The 16021-nt window shown below is 40.2% G+C and overlaps 1 protein-coding gene across 3 annotated transcripts in view; it reads right to left on the minus strand.

Moving 5' to 3' along the window:
* Positions 1–16021, minus strand: part of LOC141245174 (programmed cell death 1 ligand 1-like) — a 181844-nt gene that overhangs the window by 102757 nt on the left and 63066 nt on the right. For 2 of the 3 annotated variants that reach the window (XM_073669053.1, XM_073669067.1), the window contains exons 2-5: positions 15062–15162; positions 8638–9000; positions 6547–6822; positions 1362–1412 (exon numbers count right to left, since the gene is read on the minus strand). In XM_073669053.1, the coding sequence (XP_073525154.1) occupies positions 1362–1412; positions 6547–6822; positions 8638–9000; positions 15062–15116 (745 nt within the window). In that variant the 5' untranslated portion in view covers positions 15117–15162. The remainder of the gene's footprint in view (positions 1–1361; positions 1413–6546; positions 6823–8637; positions 9001–15061; positions 15163–16021) is intronic. The other variant, XM_073669061.1, reaches the window with a different exon arrangement.

The raw sequence follows: 16021 nt of genomic DNA on the forward strand, positions 1-16021 counted from the left end.
TAGGAGCGTGTTCACACTGGCCTGGAAATACAGCCTCCAGGATAGGCAGAAGACAACAGGCTAGAAGATAGTTCAGACAGGACACAGTTCAGACACGGGAACTGATACCGCAAAGCAGGAAACATAGACAGGACCTGCCACATCAGTGACCGGAAACCAACTGACAGAACACAATGCTCAGGCAGGGTTTCTTGGGAGGAGCTGGGTTAAATACCAGATGACAGACAGCAATAGGCTGAGGACGCACAAGGGGTGTGCCCGCAGCAGGTACAAGAAACAGGAAGTGATCGGGCGCAGCCCTTAAGCAGCAGAAACAGAGGCAAACAGACAGCATGGAGGGAAGCCAGGCTAGCAGACTGGACTGGAGATCAAGTGCGCGCTCTTGCACAGTGGGAGATGGACCACTATGCAAGGACGCCACCAGGTATGTTACAGTACCCCCCCCTTATGCCCCCTCTTCTTCAGGCCTGCCAGAATGTTCCGCAGGGAATTCGAGGGCCAATCCTTCACTTCAAGGAGATCACTTCCACTGTCCACAGGAGAAACTGGTCTCATCTGGGTAGCTAGGATGCTACCTCCTATCCAGCCATCCTCAGCAACAGACGAAACGGGTGGAGTACCAGGAACAGCACACAAGGAAGTCTCTCTCCACTTATTATCAGGTAGCACCCCAGCAGTGAGCAAGGCAGAGCAGGCTGGAACCGCCGGAGCGGTGAGCAAGGCAGAGCAGAGGGGACAGGGCTCTGTTCACACGGAACAGACTGGAAGGGAAAGGCAGAACTCACAAACGGGAGTACAGAGACAATGAGTAGGAGATAGGTAAGGGATCAGATTATGTTACAATTTATTTTCTCCACTGTAGATGCAAGAGTTAAGAGATGATCATTGTACACCTGCACAAGTGAGAAGGCTTAGCCAGTGCTGTCAGAGCCCCGATGCGCGTTTCACCCTGCTTCCTCAGGTGGCATGTGTAAAATTGTAAACTGTAACCTGTAATGATTAGGTAACAGAGGCGTAATAACTGCGGTCGCAGGATGAGGGACATATATATCAGGATGGAGGGCATATATATATCCCAGGATGAGCAACCTATATAGCAGGATGGAGGATATATATATATTAGGATAGGAGGGGGCCCCGGTCCAAATCTTGCACCGGGGCCCATCGGACTCTAGGTAGGCCACTGTTAGGTGACAAATGTTAACTGAGGAAAAAGTTCATATGTGGATTTTCTGTTTGCTGCAGTAAAGATTGTGAAAATAGTGGGGAATTTAAACTAAAGTATAGTACTTGAAAAACTGGAAATTCCCTCTAACATATTGAAAACAGAAGAGTATTCTGAGAATGTTTAGTAATCTTACCATTCCTGTGTGGGTATGTGTTTAATCCATCATTAAGAATGTCTGTGTGTCCTGCAATTAAGAAAGTTTCATTACATTAATTTATAGTAAAAATTAAAACAATGCTTGTAAACTCTGTAGAATTATATGTACAGATAGATAAAATTCACACATTTTCATTTCTATTCTGACAGACATAGAAGTATCGGTGTTTGCACTTTAAGTATGATCTCATGTGTTGTACAACTATCAGTAAACACATTGCATAATACTGTACTAACCCATTAACATTTTATAAGAAATCGCATACAGTATTCTGTCTGGGGTTCATGCACAGTTTGAATCTGTCCCAGTGGCCATCCTGCTCTTTCTGGGAATCTGAATTAACATCTCTGATCCTTGGGGTCAGCTGCTACTGCTGGACGCCGCCCTGGAGTGGCACCTGGCAGCTACCTGTCGCACAAACCTAACCTCATCACTAGAGGCTCCAGTGAACACCAAAGAAGCAGCTTAGTTGCGCCCCTCCAGGGTAAGTCCGGTCCGTGGCACAGTGGGTCCACGAACCACGTACGCCACCTGCGGGCATGACAAAGTCCCCTTTGAATGCCACTTCACTGACTTACTGTAGATGAAGAGAACAGATATGGATGAATGTCATTTGCTTTATTATAGCTGTTAATGTCCCTCCCCTTACTCAGGGGTAGTCCAACAGAAAGTCATTCAATTTGCTACTCAGACCCCACATGGTTCTAGAATAATTATGGGATACTTTAATAACACCATGGATATGTCTCTCAACAAATTAATTAGAAATCATAAAAATGTTGCCATAGGCCTTAAGCCCTAGATTTATGGCATCTCCATAATCCAACAACAGACTGTACTCTTAATAATAATAATAATAATAATAACAATAATTTTTATTTATATAGCGCCAACATATTCCGTAGCACTTTACAATTAATTTACAATTTTGCTATTCATCTGTTCATTGTTCCCTTTCCTCTGTTAATTTGCTCCTGGATAACCCTGCGGCCGCGCTTCAAATTCAAATTCATAGTTTGGATTACTTACCTTGAGGGCTATCAGATCGCGCACCACTTAGAGTAATTCTCAAGATAATACCAGATCATCGACGCTTCCAACAATATGGCGTTTCAACCCATATTGGATAAAACAGTTGCCTATAATGAGTTCTATCCCTGACCATTGTTAATGAGGGGACGGCTTCTGCACTTACTATATGGAATACTATGAAAGCATACCTGAGGCAACATCTGATAAAGGAGGTCAATGGCTTCAAACACTCATCTAGGGAGATGCTAAAAGTTCTTGACAAAGACGTGCAGATAGCAAAATAAAATTAGATTCATGACTTGACAGTAGGGAGTAAGATTAGGCTACAAGATTTGCAACAGAAGCTCAATCAACACATGCTAACCGTAGCTGACAACAAACACTTCTTTCAGAAACAAAGATTCCATTAAGATGGGGAATAGGCTGAGCATTTGTTAGCGATCATCACAAGACTTCAACAGTATAGATGAGCAGATCGATCCGTGGAGCATCGAGTTCAAGTCGAATTTCCTTAAATTCATGGTTTCCTCCTAATTTGAACATTTTGAGATTTGATTTGCAGTTTGCAAAAACCCCAACATTTCCCACGCAGCTGAACATCACAGTGCAGGCTAATGTCATTTGGCATTGCCACGTGGGCTTCCCCATAATGCCGTGGAGCTATGACATCTCAAGGATACCTTGTACAGTGGTGGGTAGTACCTAGGCCATCAGCTATGGAGCTATGAAGGCGGCGTTATCTTCCAGGCAGAATTCGTCCTATAGCCTGGAAGAGGTCATTTACATATAGGAAAACATGGATTTCTCTGGAATAAGAGATCAGATTGCAGATATCATTTTTATTAATCTTCTTATGATCTACATGCCCATATAGGCGGCTTAGGATGGTTGATCCTACTGACAGATTCCCTTTAAAGAGTTCTTCACATCCCTATATGATTCTAAGGTTCACTCCACACAGGAAAACCTTGATAGTTAGTCTTCCTAAGCTATCACAGGAGGAGGCTCAGTTACTGGTGGGTCCCATTTCACTGGAGGAGATACTAATACATATAGCACATGAGGAGTGATTTCTTTACAGTACAAATGTCTATTGGAGACTACCCTTCAAAAGAGTATAGTAGTCGTAACCATGGATCCTGTAATGCCTGCACATGAGGAAAGAGACATAGTGAATCAGAAAAACTATACTACATTTCTAATTGGAGGTATTTGCTAATATTATTATTATTACACCTGCTACATATTGGGATAGGATCTTGGAGATGGGAATACCCCTTTAAAGATAAATGGCAAAAAGATTTGGCCTTTTTAAGTGATAACTAGGTCGAAGTTTTACAAGGTACTCCAAAAGTCTCAGTGAAGCCCACAGGCTCTCCCAAATTTATCTCATACACATATAGTTTATTATACACCATTGCTTTTATTCAAGATGGGCTATAATAGTGAATCAAAATGTGTTGACCTGCTACATGCATTGGTATTGAATGATCTGATAGATCAGATTAACACAGTACATGAATGCCACCTGACACTAGATCTCTTAGTACTGATACTTGGTTATAATTTTGAGTCTAAGGTATCGGATAGCCATGAGCCCAAAAACATATTGCATAGCATTGGCAGGACCCAGAAACACCTAATGTAGCAAAATAATGTCTCTAAAATCAATAATGACGATATGGAAAATTTGTGAATTCTTTCCGCGCTGCTGATTATTGAAGACGTCAGTTACCAAGAATTATAATATGACAACCCATGGATCCGCAGCAGCTGAACAACATTCAAAATGCATAAATCTACGGATCAGGTCAGAATAATCTGATAATTATTTTAATTGTTTGTCGGATAGGGCCCTATTTGTGCTACTTTCTTCCCAGTTTTTTACCTAAAATCAATAATATCAGCCAACATGAAAAATTTGTAGATACAAAAAGAGGTATGCTACAGAAATTTGAGAATTTGGGGGGACCCTGCCTGGACACTCTATCTGATACAAATAGTCACTGACCTATGGCTCTTCTCTTCCTTACTTTTGATAAGAAATGACGCTCACTTCTTAAAGTGGTAACTTTTTAACATTTGTTTCATAAACTTTTATTGTCCCCATTAACATTAACACTAAGATGATCCCTGCAGTGGGAAACTCCTCAACTTCCAAGGACAAAGTACTTATCCTGATCTATGAAGATTCATATGCTATGTGCTAAAAGACTGATGGTTGCATTTTTGTTTATTTCTTAACAGGCGTGGGTGGGAGGGGGCTTATTTTTTTAAATCTGTTTTATATACTGTATGTTATTATATTATTTCTATCAAACCTTAATAAAAAAAATCTGTCTAAAAAATAACAGATAGTTATACCATACAAAATCATTAATAAATAACACTTAAGTGGTGCTACCTATACGAATAGGTCCATAATCTTAAAAAAAAGCCAGAATAAAAAGAATGAAAATACAGAACTCACCACCGATGTATTTCAATCACAAATATTGCTTTACTGCTGCAAACATGGTCATTGGTCACAAACATGGCCAGCTGTAGCCACTTACGTCCTTATCTCATGAACATGCTTGCTGCAATAAAGTGATGTTTGTTATTTAAATACATTGATGGGAAGTTTGTACTTTTTTTCTTTCTTCTGGTTTTCTTGTTGAAGATTAAGCAGATTATCCTGAGGATAGCACTGTATAGTACTGTAGTTATACCTGTCAGTGTCACTTTCACATACAGCTCTTTAGGACCAGCTAGGCTTCCATAGATGGCTGAACCAAAGGCCATTGTCAAGCTTCTGGGTGCCATGTCAACCAACGGCACCACACAATCATGTCATGAGTGCTGAAGGGGAACAGAGGGAGCCCCTACTCTCTGTTAGCTATCTAGATGCTGCTATTGCTATTGCAGTTTGTGGTTCTTGAGTTTCTAAGGTGGGTGCATGGTTTCTATAGGTTCTTTTTATTCAGTGCAACTAGAAGAACATAAATCAAAAGCCCAACAATAATTGTTATAATAATTCTTCATTAGCTAGCTAGTAACGCCATCAAATGTCAAGTAGCAGTCCCTATATAAGATCAAACCAAAACAAGGTCAAACAGTTGTCAAGGACTAACGCCAGCTCTAAAAACATTGCAGTATAAAAAAAGCAATTACAAAGCAGCTATGAATGGCCTTTCAAATTACAATGTTTGTTAAAGGAAACCTATTACCCAAAAAAACGCTATTAACCTGCAGATATGGGGTTAATCTGCAGGTTAATAGCGCTACTAACCTATCGGGACACCTGCACGTAGCGGAACGCTGCGCGGAGAAATTAACTTTATTCTCCCCGGCGGCATTCGGGTTTCAGACACATGGGCGGCGCCGGCGTGGGTTCTGTAACCGCACCGCCGACCCTGACTGACACTGCCTCTGCATTGGGTTGGCTGTCAGTCAAGGCTGGGGGAGCGGTTACAGCCTCCCCCCTGTGACTGAAACCCAAACACTGCCCAGGAGAATAAAGCTAATCTGCAGATTAACCCCATATCTGCAGGTTAATAGCGTTTATTCTGACAGGTTCCCTTTAAGCACCATTTCAGGAATTAAAAAAAGGTCTCATCGTACCCATCTGAAAAAAAGCCAAACCATGTGATGGTCAAAAAAGCCCAAATTCACTGTATAAATCATGTGCTTACAAATAAGATATTTTTTGACCCCTGCCCAGCTGGCAAAGCCTTTTTCTCTTTACTCTTGCAACAACAAAGCTAGAAGGAATCGTACATACAGTATGTCTCGAGAATTCACATGTATTCACCTAGACAAGAAAATATTACCGTAATTTATTTTCTTGTTCCGTTATATATGGTGTTTGCTTAAGTATACTTAAAAGAAGCCTTACACAGCCATGTGCAGGGTGTGTCTGGACTAGGTTTGTACCCATGGCGGTACACATTGTAAATTATCTTCAATGGAAAATGCTAAGCAAGAAATATAAATGAACTTACCTTTCTAAACATATATGAAAATTACATTATGACCTTATGTACAGATACTGTAATATATATTTGGTGAAATGGGAAATCTTATATTGCATGCATTAAATTGCCCTTTAGCTTTTCCTATAGTAGATTAATATATTCCCAGAAAGTACCTGAATGTTCCAGTGAAGCTTCTGTCTTCTCATTAAGTGCTTTGTTCCAGAATACACAATGGTAGGAGTCAGTCACGTTCATGCCTTTGATAGTGCTTGTTATTTTATAAAAGCCATCTGTAGTCTGAGTGTGTGAAGTATTTACTGGAGAACTTACATTAACTCCATTTTTTTCCCAGTATACCTCTGCCTTAGGAAAACCTAATGATTCACATGTCAAAGATAATTCGTTGTCTTCTGATATATGAGAAGAAGTCACAATTTTACTGTAAGACGCTGTAATGAAAATAATGAAAAAAAAATCATGTTTAATGTAAATACACATAGTTACAGAGTTAATAAGGTTTAAAAAAGACACAAACCCATTAGGAACAACCTATAATGCTACTGTGTTAATCCAGAGGAAAGGAATATCCAAAAAATATTTTCCTTATATTTGGGGAAAAAATCCTTCCTATTCCAAATATAGTAATTAAATCCAATGAATCAATGTCCTCTTGAATGCAAAGATACTTGGCAAAATGTAGATAGATTAGATTTTTATTTTGGCAATCCAAGGATCGTAGTGGAACCCTTCTTGAGCACCTGATTCTCTCTACAGGAGTGCCGTATACCTATCACTATTCTTAAATGTTTGATTAGACTTCTACAGATCAAGTCTATGTCAAAATCGTTAATAAGTTAATGGCATTCTGGTAGACAAATAAATGTAAATAGTAAAAGAATAGCAATTTCAAAACAGAGTCCACAAGACTTTCAACCAATCCAAAGGATAGGCCATCAATATACCAATTCCAGGGAGCCTCTTTAAACCCTTCCCATGGTAGCCAATTTTAGTTTCTGCACCTTCATTATTTCCTCCTTTATTTCCAAGACCCATAACCTTTTGATTTTTCCATCAACACAGCCATATATGTTAATGTGTGTGTGTATATATATATATATATATATATATATATATATATATATATATATATATATATACACAGTGGGTATGGAAAGTTTCAGACCCCTTTAAATTTTCCACTCTTTGTTTCATTGCAGCCATTTGGTAAATTCTAAAAAGTTCATTTTTTTCTCATTAAAGTACACTCTGCACCCCATCTTGACTGAAAAAGAACAGAAATGTAGAAATTTTTGCTAATTTATTAAAAAAGAAAAACTGAAATTTCACATGGTCATAAGTATTCAGACCCTTTGCTCAGTATTGAGTAGAAGCACCCTTTTGAGCTAGTACAGCTATGAGTCTTCTTGGGAATGATGCAACTAGTCTGAGGTCCAGAGCACTCTGGAAGAGGTTTTCATACAGGATATCTCTGTACTTGGCCGCATTTATGTTTCCTTCAATTGCAACCAGTGGGGATTTATTCAAAATTGAAGGCATACTGAACCAGCATGGCTACCACAGAATCTTGCAGTGGCATGCTATTCCATCCGGTTTGCGTTTAGTTGGACCATCATTTATTTTTCAACAGGACAATGACCCCAAACACACCTCCAGGCTGCGTAAGGGCTATTTGACCAAGAAGGAGAGTGATGGGGTGCTACGCCAGATGACCTGGCCTCCACAGTCACCAGACCTGAACCCAATCGTGATGGTTTGGGGTGACCTGGACCGCAGAGTGAAGGCAAAAGGGCCAACAAGTGCCAAGCATCTCTGGGAACTCCTTCAAGATTGCTGGAAGACCATTTCCGGTGACTACCTCTTGAAGCTCATCAAGAGAATGCCAAGAGTGTGCAAAGCAGTCATCAAAGCAAAAGGCGGCTACTTTGAAGAACCTAGAATATAAGACATATTTTCAGTTGTTTCACACTTTTTTGTTAAATATATAATTCCACATGTGTTAATTCATAGTTTTGATGCCTTCAGTGTGAATGTACAATTTTCATAGTCATGAAAATACAGAAAAATCTTTAAATGAGAAGGTGTGTCCAAACTTTTGGTCTGTACTGTATATATACGTCACACGTCAATAATTAATGTTTGTATATTTACAAAGTTGTAAGGTTTTTGAGCATTAGCTAACAAGCAAACAAACAATTGTTCAGTCATCAGCAATCTAAGGTATATGGCCAGATTTACAAACTAACCTTGGACATTAAGCATGATGGCCTTGAAATCAGATCCAGCAAGATGTAAAACACATAGATATTTTCCTGCATCAGTGAGCTTCACTTCTTCAATTTGCAGAACAGCCATCCCATTTTTTAGCTTTCGGGTCATCAAACTTGCTCTTCCTTTATACATATTATCCTGGCTTAAAACATCTTCTCTTCCATTGTTAAACATTGTTACTTGACTTGGTTTATGGTCCTGTGGTGGTACATGTTGCCAGGAAACTGTAAGTTTGTTAAGGTCATCTTCTTCCGTAACTGGAAATTTACAGACCATTTGTACAGTGTCCCCATATCTTGCAGTGTAAGTTAAATGTGGAGCTGTCACTACAAATAATGCTATATTGAATAAAAACAAACATATCATTATCTCTAGAGTATTTAGCAGTCTACATTGGTTACATAATTACATTGTTTTGAGAAAAAATCCTAAGGCATAACAAACATCAAAGAGCAGGGAATAGGTTTTATTAAAAACATGAAAGAAAAATGCAGCCATTGTTACCAATACCTGGTACCATTATATAGGGAGGTGGCAGCAAAGATGCAAAGTACTGATGGACAACCATTCACACACCTACCATCCATTGTATTTTGCACCTGTGCTGCTCCCTCCACCTTTATCCAGGGGGTCTACTGAATCTTGCAGGTATTGGTAAGTATGGCTGTTCTATTCTATGATTTTTTCTATCTTTTTGCTTTTAATTTTAGTGTAAGAATTTTAATATGCAAATTGCCTCTTCAGAGAGGAAGAAGACTTGAACTCTATTGTGCCACCTGTTGGAAGCAGCAGTGTAGGAATTTGAAAGAAAAAGAGGACTCTGGATTGTGAGTTTGTGCATTTTGGCCAATAAATCAATTATGACCTCATGAATTTTTTTCTTTGCAGGATCAGGCCCTGTGGTATAGGCTTGGGGAATTGGGGTGTCTGTCATTGTGAGCTGAACTTAGAGTGCTGGGTAGCCCGCCTGATATAATTGTATAGACATGACCAACAGTCTGTAAGTCGGCATGGTGCCCTACACGTATATGTGTAACAAGTCTTATCCATGTGTATTTGTAATACCAAGCAACTCTTCCCCCATAGATAAGCGTGTGCGTGGCTGCTTATTATTTTCCACCTGTGTTTCCTCCACCTTTTATCATTGGGATCTAGTGTACCCTATAGTGCATTAGTAATGTGACCAACTATTGGTAAACATAGCTGTTTTTTTCTGGATTTATGTCGTTTTGCTGTGAATATGCAGAAACAGTTGTGCAGCAGAATGTTTGCACCAATGGAGGGGGGTTATAATATATCAATTTAGAAATGCACACTCAATGTTAGCGGAAATTAGTAGTTATTGAAGTGAAGGCTTCTCTATAGCAGCCTAATTTCTTAAGGCTGTGTGCCCACGATGCGTTTTTTAAGTGTTTCCGCAGCGGCAAAAACACTGCAGAAACGCTTAAAAAGCGCATGGTAGAAGGCCTGCCATGTTCCCCAATGATAATCCGCATGTGCTGTGCACATGCTGCGGACATTTCCGCTGCGGATTATCATTGTGGAAAAAAACGCAGCACTACTAATTATTTTGTGCAAGTGCTGCGTTTTCGCCGCCATTGACTTGCATTAGATTGCATGGATTCCGCATCACTGTATATGGAGATGCACATTCCATGCGTTCCAATGTGCGGATGGTACCCAGGTCTAGAGGAGAGGAGACTCCCCTCCGGACCCGGGTACCATAGAACCTGTGAAAAAAAGAATAAAATAAAAAATAAAGATTATATTTACCTTCTGACGACCCCGCGGTGCGCTCCTCCTTGCATGCCGGCGGATCGCGATGGACTGGAGGACCTGCGCTGACGTCATAGTCATGTGACGGGTCAAGCGACGCTGACGTCGGCAGGTCCTTCAGTGTACCACGATCTGCCGGCAGCCAGGACGCAGCGAAGCAAGACTGCGGGGGCCATCGGAAGATAAGTATAGATTTATTTTTTTTATTTTTTAAACATTCTTTACGGTCACAGTATATAAATCCATGCTGTTTGCATGGATTTATATAGTGTGACCAAGTTGACAAGCACTTTCCAAGTGATGCTAAAATCGCTTGGAAAGCGCTTGTCAACCCGCATGCGGAAATGCATGTGAAGAACGCTTCACGTCCGCTTGTCCCTGGCAGGAAAAACACATGTACAATCTGCATGTACAATCCGCATGCGTTTTTTTCTGCCAGGGAGATGCAGAAACGCTCAGGAAAAATCCGGAGCATTTCTGCATCGTGGGCACGTAGCCTTACAGCCACAATACATGACAACCCCTGCTGTTGAGATCACACTTTTATGGCATGTCTTACTGATGTCATAATAACGATTCTGTGAAAAACCCTTTTGCCTTCAGCCCACATACACCCTTATGTAAGAAATGTTGTCAAGCATATGTGATACTTTCACAGTCTACAAAAACACTGTGTATGTTTTTCTAAAGGTTAGTCACAAAGAGAAAGAACAGATTATTCACAGATAATTTTCCACTGGAATCATCAGGTGAAATAGAAACCTAAGAAAGTACTTATAGGTTTCCTCTGCCCCCGGGGACATGAAATGTGTTGTTTGCTCATTAAAATGACTGAGACTAAACAACTAGGACTGTGACTTTTTGACCATTTTTTATAAACAGATTTAAAAGGCACCTGTCATGTCAAAAAATACTATTAACCTGCAGGTATAGGGTTAATCTGCAGGTTTATGGCGTTCTAAAGCCATGCGGCTGTAGTCATAGAGGTATGGCTTCAGTCACCGCTCAGTACATAGTGTAAGGCGGCGGTGTTCACACCGTGCAGTAACTGAGGCAGTGACCCAAGCAAGTCCATCATAAACAGCTTTTATTTCAGAAACTCACGGGTTAACAGAAAGTCCTCCGGTTCGCAGCCGGGTTAACAGAAGTTCATACACAATGGTTGCCATGGGCAAAGGCCGCGCCGGGCCGCTCAGAGCCTTCCCAGGTGTGGGTTCAGCTATACACTGTCCTGCCGAGTTTTCCTGCTATCCTCCTAGCAGGTCCCAACACTGAACAACACTAATCCTTAGTGCAGGGTTTTTAAAGGACCTGTGGCAAACCCGGGTTGGAAGGAGGAGGCCCCCCACTGCCTTCCTGTAGCCTCCTTCAAGAAATGAAGGCCCGGCCGGGTTTTACTTAATCTGCCTTAGCCAGATAGCCTGACCAGGTCAATGCTCACCTTCATTCCAACATTGCAGCCGTAGCTGTGTCTGTGACTGCAATGCACTCCAATGGATTTAATAGGTCTCTGTACACATTCTGGGGGATATACAGTCATGGCCAAAAGTATTGAGAATGAGACAAATAGTAATTTTTCAAAGTTTACTGCTTCATTTTTTGTAATGGCAATTTGCATATACTCCTGAATGTCAAAGAGTGATCAGCTTAACAGCAATTACTGTACTTGCAAAGTCAATATTTGCCCAGAAAATGAACTTTAACCCCCAAAACACATTTCAACATCATTGCAGTCCTGCCTTAAAAGGAGCAGCTAACATCGTTTTAGTGATTGATCCATTAACACAGGTGTGGGTGTTGATGAGGACAGGGCTGGCGATCAATCAGTCATGATTAAGTAAGAATGACATCACTGGACATTTTAAAAGGAGGCTGGTTCTTGGTATCATTGTTTCTCTTCAGTTAACCATGGTTATCTCTAAAGAAACACGTGCAGCCATCATTGCACTGCACAAAAATGGCCTAACAGGGAAGAGTATCGCAGCTACAAAGATTGCACCTCAGTCAACAATCTATCGCATCATCAAGAACTTCAAGGAGAGAGCTTCCATTGTTGTCAAAAAGGCTCCAGGGCACCCAAGAAAGACCAGCAAGCGCCAGGACCATATCTTAAAACTGTTTCAGCTGCGGGATCGGACTACCAGCAGTGACGAGCTTGCTCAGGAATGGCAGCAGGCTGGTGTGAGTGCTTCTGCACGCACTGTGAGGCGGAGACTCTTTGAGCAAGGGCTGGTTTCAAGGAGGGCAGCAAAGAAGCCACTTCTCTCCAGAAAAAACATCAGGGACAGACTGATATTCTGCAAAAGGTACAGGGAGTGGACTGCTGAGGACTGGGGCAAAGTCATTTTCTCTGATGAATCCCCTTTTCGATTGTTTGGGACATCTGGAAAACAGCTTATTCGGAGAAGAAGAGGTGAGCGCTACCACCAGTCTTGTCTCATGCCAACTGTAAAGCATCCTGAAACCATTCATGTGTGGGGTTGCTTCTCAGCCAAGGGAATCGGCTCACTCACAGTCTTGCCTAAAAACACAGCCATGAATAAAGAATGGTACCAGAATGTCCTCCAAGAGCAACTTCTCTCAACCGTCCAAGAGCAGTTTGGCGCCCAACAATGCCTTTTCCAGCATGTTGGAGCACCTTGCCATAAAGCAAAGGTGATAACTAAATGGCTCATGGAACAAAACATAGAGATTTTATGTCCATGGCCTGGAAACTCCCCAGATCTTAATCCCATTGAGAACTTGTGGTCAATCATCAAGAGACGGGTGGACAAACAAAAACCAACAAATTCTGGCAAAATGCAAGCATTGATTATGCAAGAATGGACTGCTATCAGTCAGGATTTGGTCCAAAAGTTGATTGAGAGCATGCCAGGGAGAATTACAGAGGTCTTGAAGAAGAAGGGGCAACACTGCAAATATTGACTTGCTGCATTAACTCTTTCTAACTGTCAATATAACCTATTGGTACTCATAATATGATTGCAATTATATTTCTGTATGTGATATAAACATCAGACAAACACTAATAAAAACCAGAGGCCAGCAGATCATGTGAAAATATAATTTTGGTGTCATTCTCAAAACTTTTGGCCATGACTGTATAACGTCCCTCGTATACGATCTCGGTCACTGCCTCACAATAGTGAGTGGTGGCTGTAACCACATTCCTAGCACCGACTGACAGCTGGTTTTGTAATTGTGCACTGCAGAGCTGGCTGTCAGTCTATGCCAGGGCGTGGTTACAGCCACCATTCACAATGTAGTAAGCGCATCAGCCACACCTCTATGACTGAAAACTAGAGGCTACCGGGGAAGTATAAAGTTTATTTCCTATTGGCAGCAGAGCTCTCAGTGCGGTGGCCACACGGCTTTAAAACTCTATTAACCTGCAGTTTAAAACCATATCTGCAGGTTAAAGAAGCACGCCTCCTCCCATCAAAGTTTTTATCCTCTTAATATATTGCAATCAGCATATTATATAACACTGTGTACTTACAATTGCTCATTTTGCCTTTCTTTCAAAATTCTTTTTATTAGGGGAATTCTTACAGTATAGGGGACAATGGGTCAGGAAAGGGATGCAGGGAAAGGAAAGGCAACCAAATAAAGGAAAAAAGAAAATGGAGTAGGGAGGAAGAGGAGAGGGAAAAAAAAAGGAAATGAAGATCATCTTAACATAGTTGCACCACAACGTTAACATACCAAGTGCAAAAATAACATAGAATGAAGTATAGATTAAAAGAATTCTGGCAAAGTAATAAAACATCATATAAAGAGACTTCTCTTGCTTGGAGGAAAAATTGCATTCCAAGAGGACCATTTGGAATTATGTTTAGGTAGAGAGTTATTCCTTAAAGCTAAGGAGGTTTCAAAGACTTTATGGGAGAACATAATATCAATTATGTCGGAAATACAGGGAATATCAGAAACAGAAAAACTATGTAAAGAAACTTGTCTAATTTTTTGAGGGAGGTCATCTGCTTCCAGAGAAAGGAGAGCCAATTGGGGAGAAATTTTACAAGAGATTCATTGATTTTATTCAATAGTAAAGAGACATCTCTCCTTAGTATCAAAAGTTTTGGACATTCCCAGAATATGTGAAGAAGATTGCCTCTTTGACCACAATTCCTCCAGCACAAATCGGATATTTTGTCTTTCAATTCTTCTTCTCTTTTCCATTAGGTCTATGACATCCCGTGATTAAAAACTGACTAGCTGAGTCCTTCTAAGCTCTATGTAGAAACAGGAGGTCAATTACACCTGTATGAGTCATGAGTCACTGCAAAAGTCCCTGACAGGAGGAGGAGGGAGCAGCTGGGTCAGGAATTGAATAGGGGAATGATAAATGCAGGTACAAGTGACTTCCTGTTTCTACATAGAGCAGAGAAAAGAAAAGAATTAGCTTAGTAGAAAAGCAAAATGAGCAATTGTAAGTACATAGTGCCAAATAATATGATGACAGCACTATATTAAGAGGATAAAACGTTTGATGGGAGAGCTGCTTTAATAGCATTTTGGGGACATGACAGGCTCCCTTTAACTGCAGAACAAATGATGATGTTGAAATTTGATGGAACAATGAGGTCAAAAAGAGGTTTAAAGATTTAAAGGTTCACTTACCTAAAATTGATTGAAAAGCCAAAATAATCAGGAGGAAAAGCGTAATACACAACATTGTTTATATGGACCAAGAAACCTCAGTAGACACATACAGCTCCAACCTGTTGAAATAGGTAGAAAAAGACTAAAGGTAATGTTTTTATTTTGTTGTGTTGTGATATTAGCTGACATTTATTTATTGCACCAAATTTATCAAAATGGCGCATACAGTTCGTGAATTTTGTTCAAAGTAAAAAATGGGCATTTTTTTGTGTCATTAACCATTTTTGCGACTTTTTGAAATGGAACTTTTTGCTTGACATGCATAAAATTACTCAAGAGGGTTACTGGAGTGGAATTGGCCAAATTTTAAAACTTTTTAAAAAGTTGCAAATAATCACCCAAAAACATCTGGAAATGCTAAACTCCACCCACAAAGCAGAAAAACAAGAAAAAGCAGGTCAGGGCATAAGAAACAGACTTCAAGAAAGGTGCAAATAGAATAATGAATTGGGGGAAAACAAAAAAAAATTCAAAACACACAAAATTAGACAAGAAAACAGGCTCAAAGGGAATGATGAATCGAGGTCATAGATCTTTTTTTTACACTAGTGAAAAATACATTCAGGCATCCTAATAGAATTATTCCTATTTATAGATTACAATCTTGATTATCATGATTGTCAGGCAAACATTTTTATGGCTCATGGATTCGCCAGAGCTTATTGCACAGAGCTGGAATGACAGTTCTCATGTGATGCACTGGAAAGTGGGAAAAAAATCCAAGTGGGTTGAAGTTGCAAAAAAAGTGCAATTTCATAATTTTTGGGGGTGAAGAGGATTTACACATGTGGTCAAAATTGTTGGTACCCCTCGTTTAATGAAAGAAAAACCCACAATGCTCACAGAATAACCTGAATCTGACAAAAGTAATAATAAATTAAAAATCTATGGAAATTAACAAATTAAAGTCAGACATTG

The sequence above is a fragment of the Phyllobates terribilis genome, unplaced genomic scaffold, assembly GCF_046119375.1.
Source record: "Phyllobates terribilis strain yellow unplaced genomic scaffold, ASM4611937v1 Scaffold_1__5_contigs__length_1240528914, whole genome shotgun sequence".
Classification (NCBI taxonomy): Eukaryota; Metazoa; Chordata; class Amphibia; order Anura; family Dendrobatidae; genus Phyllobates; species Phyllobates terribilis.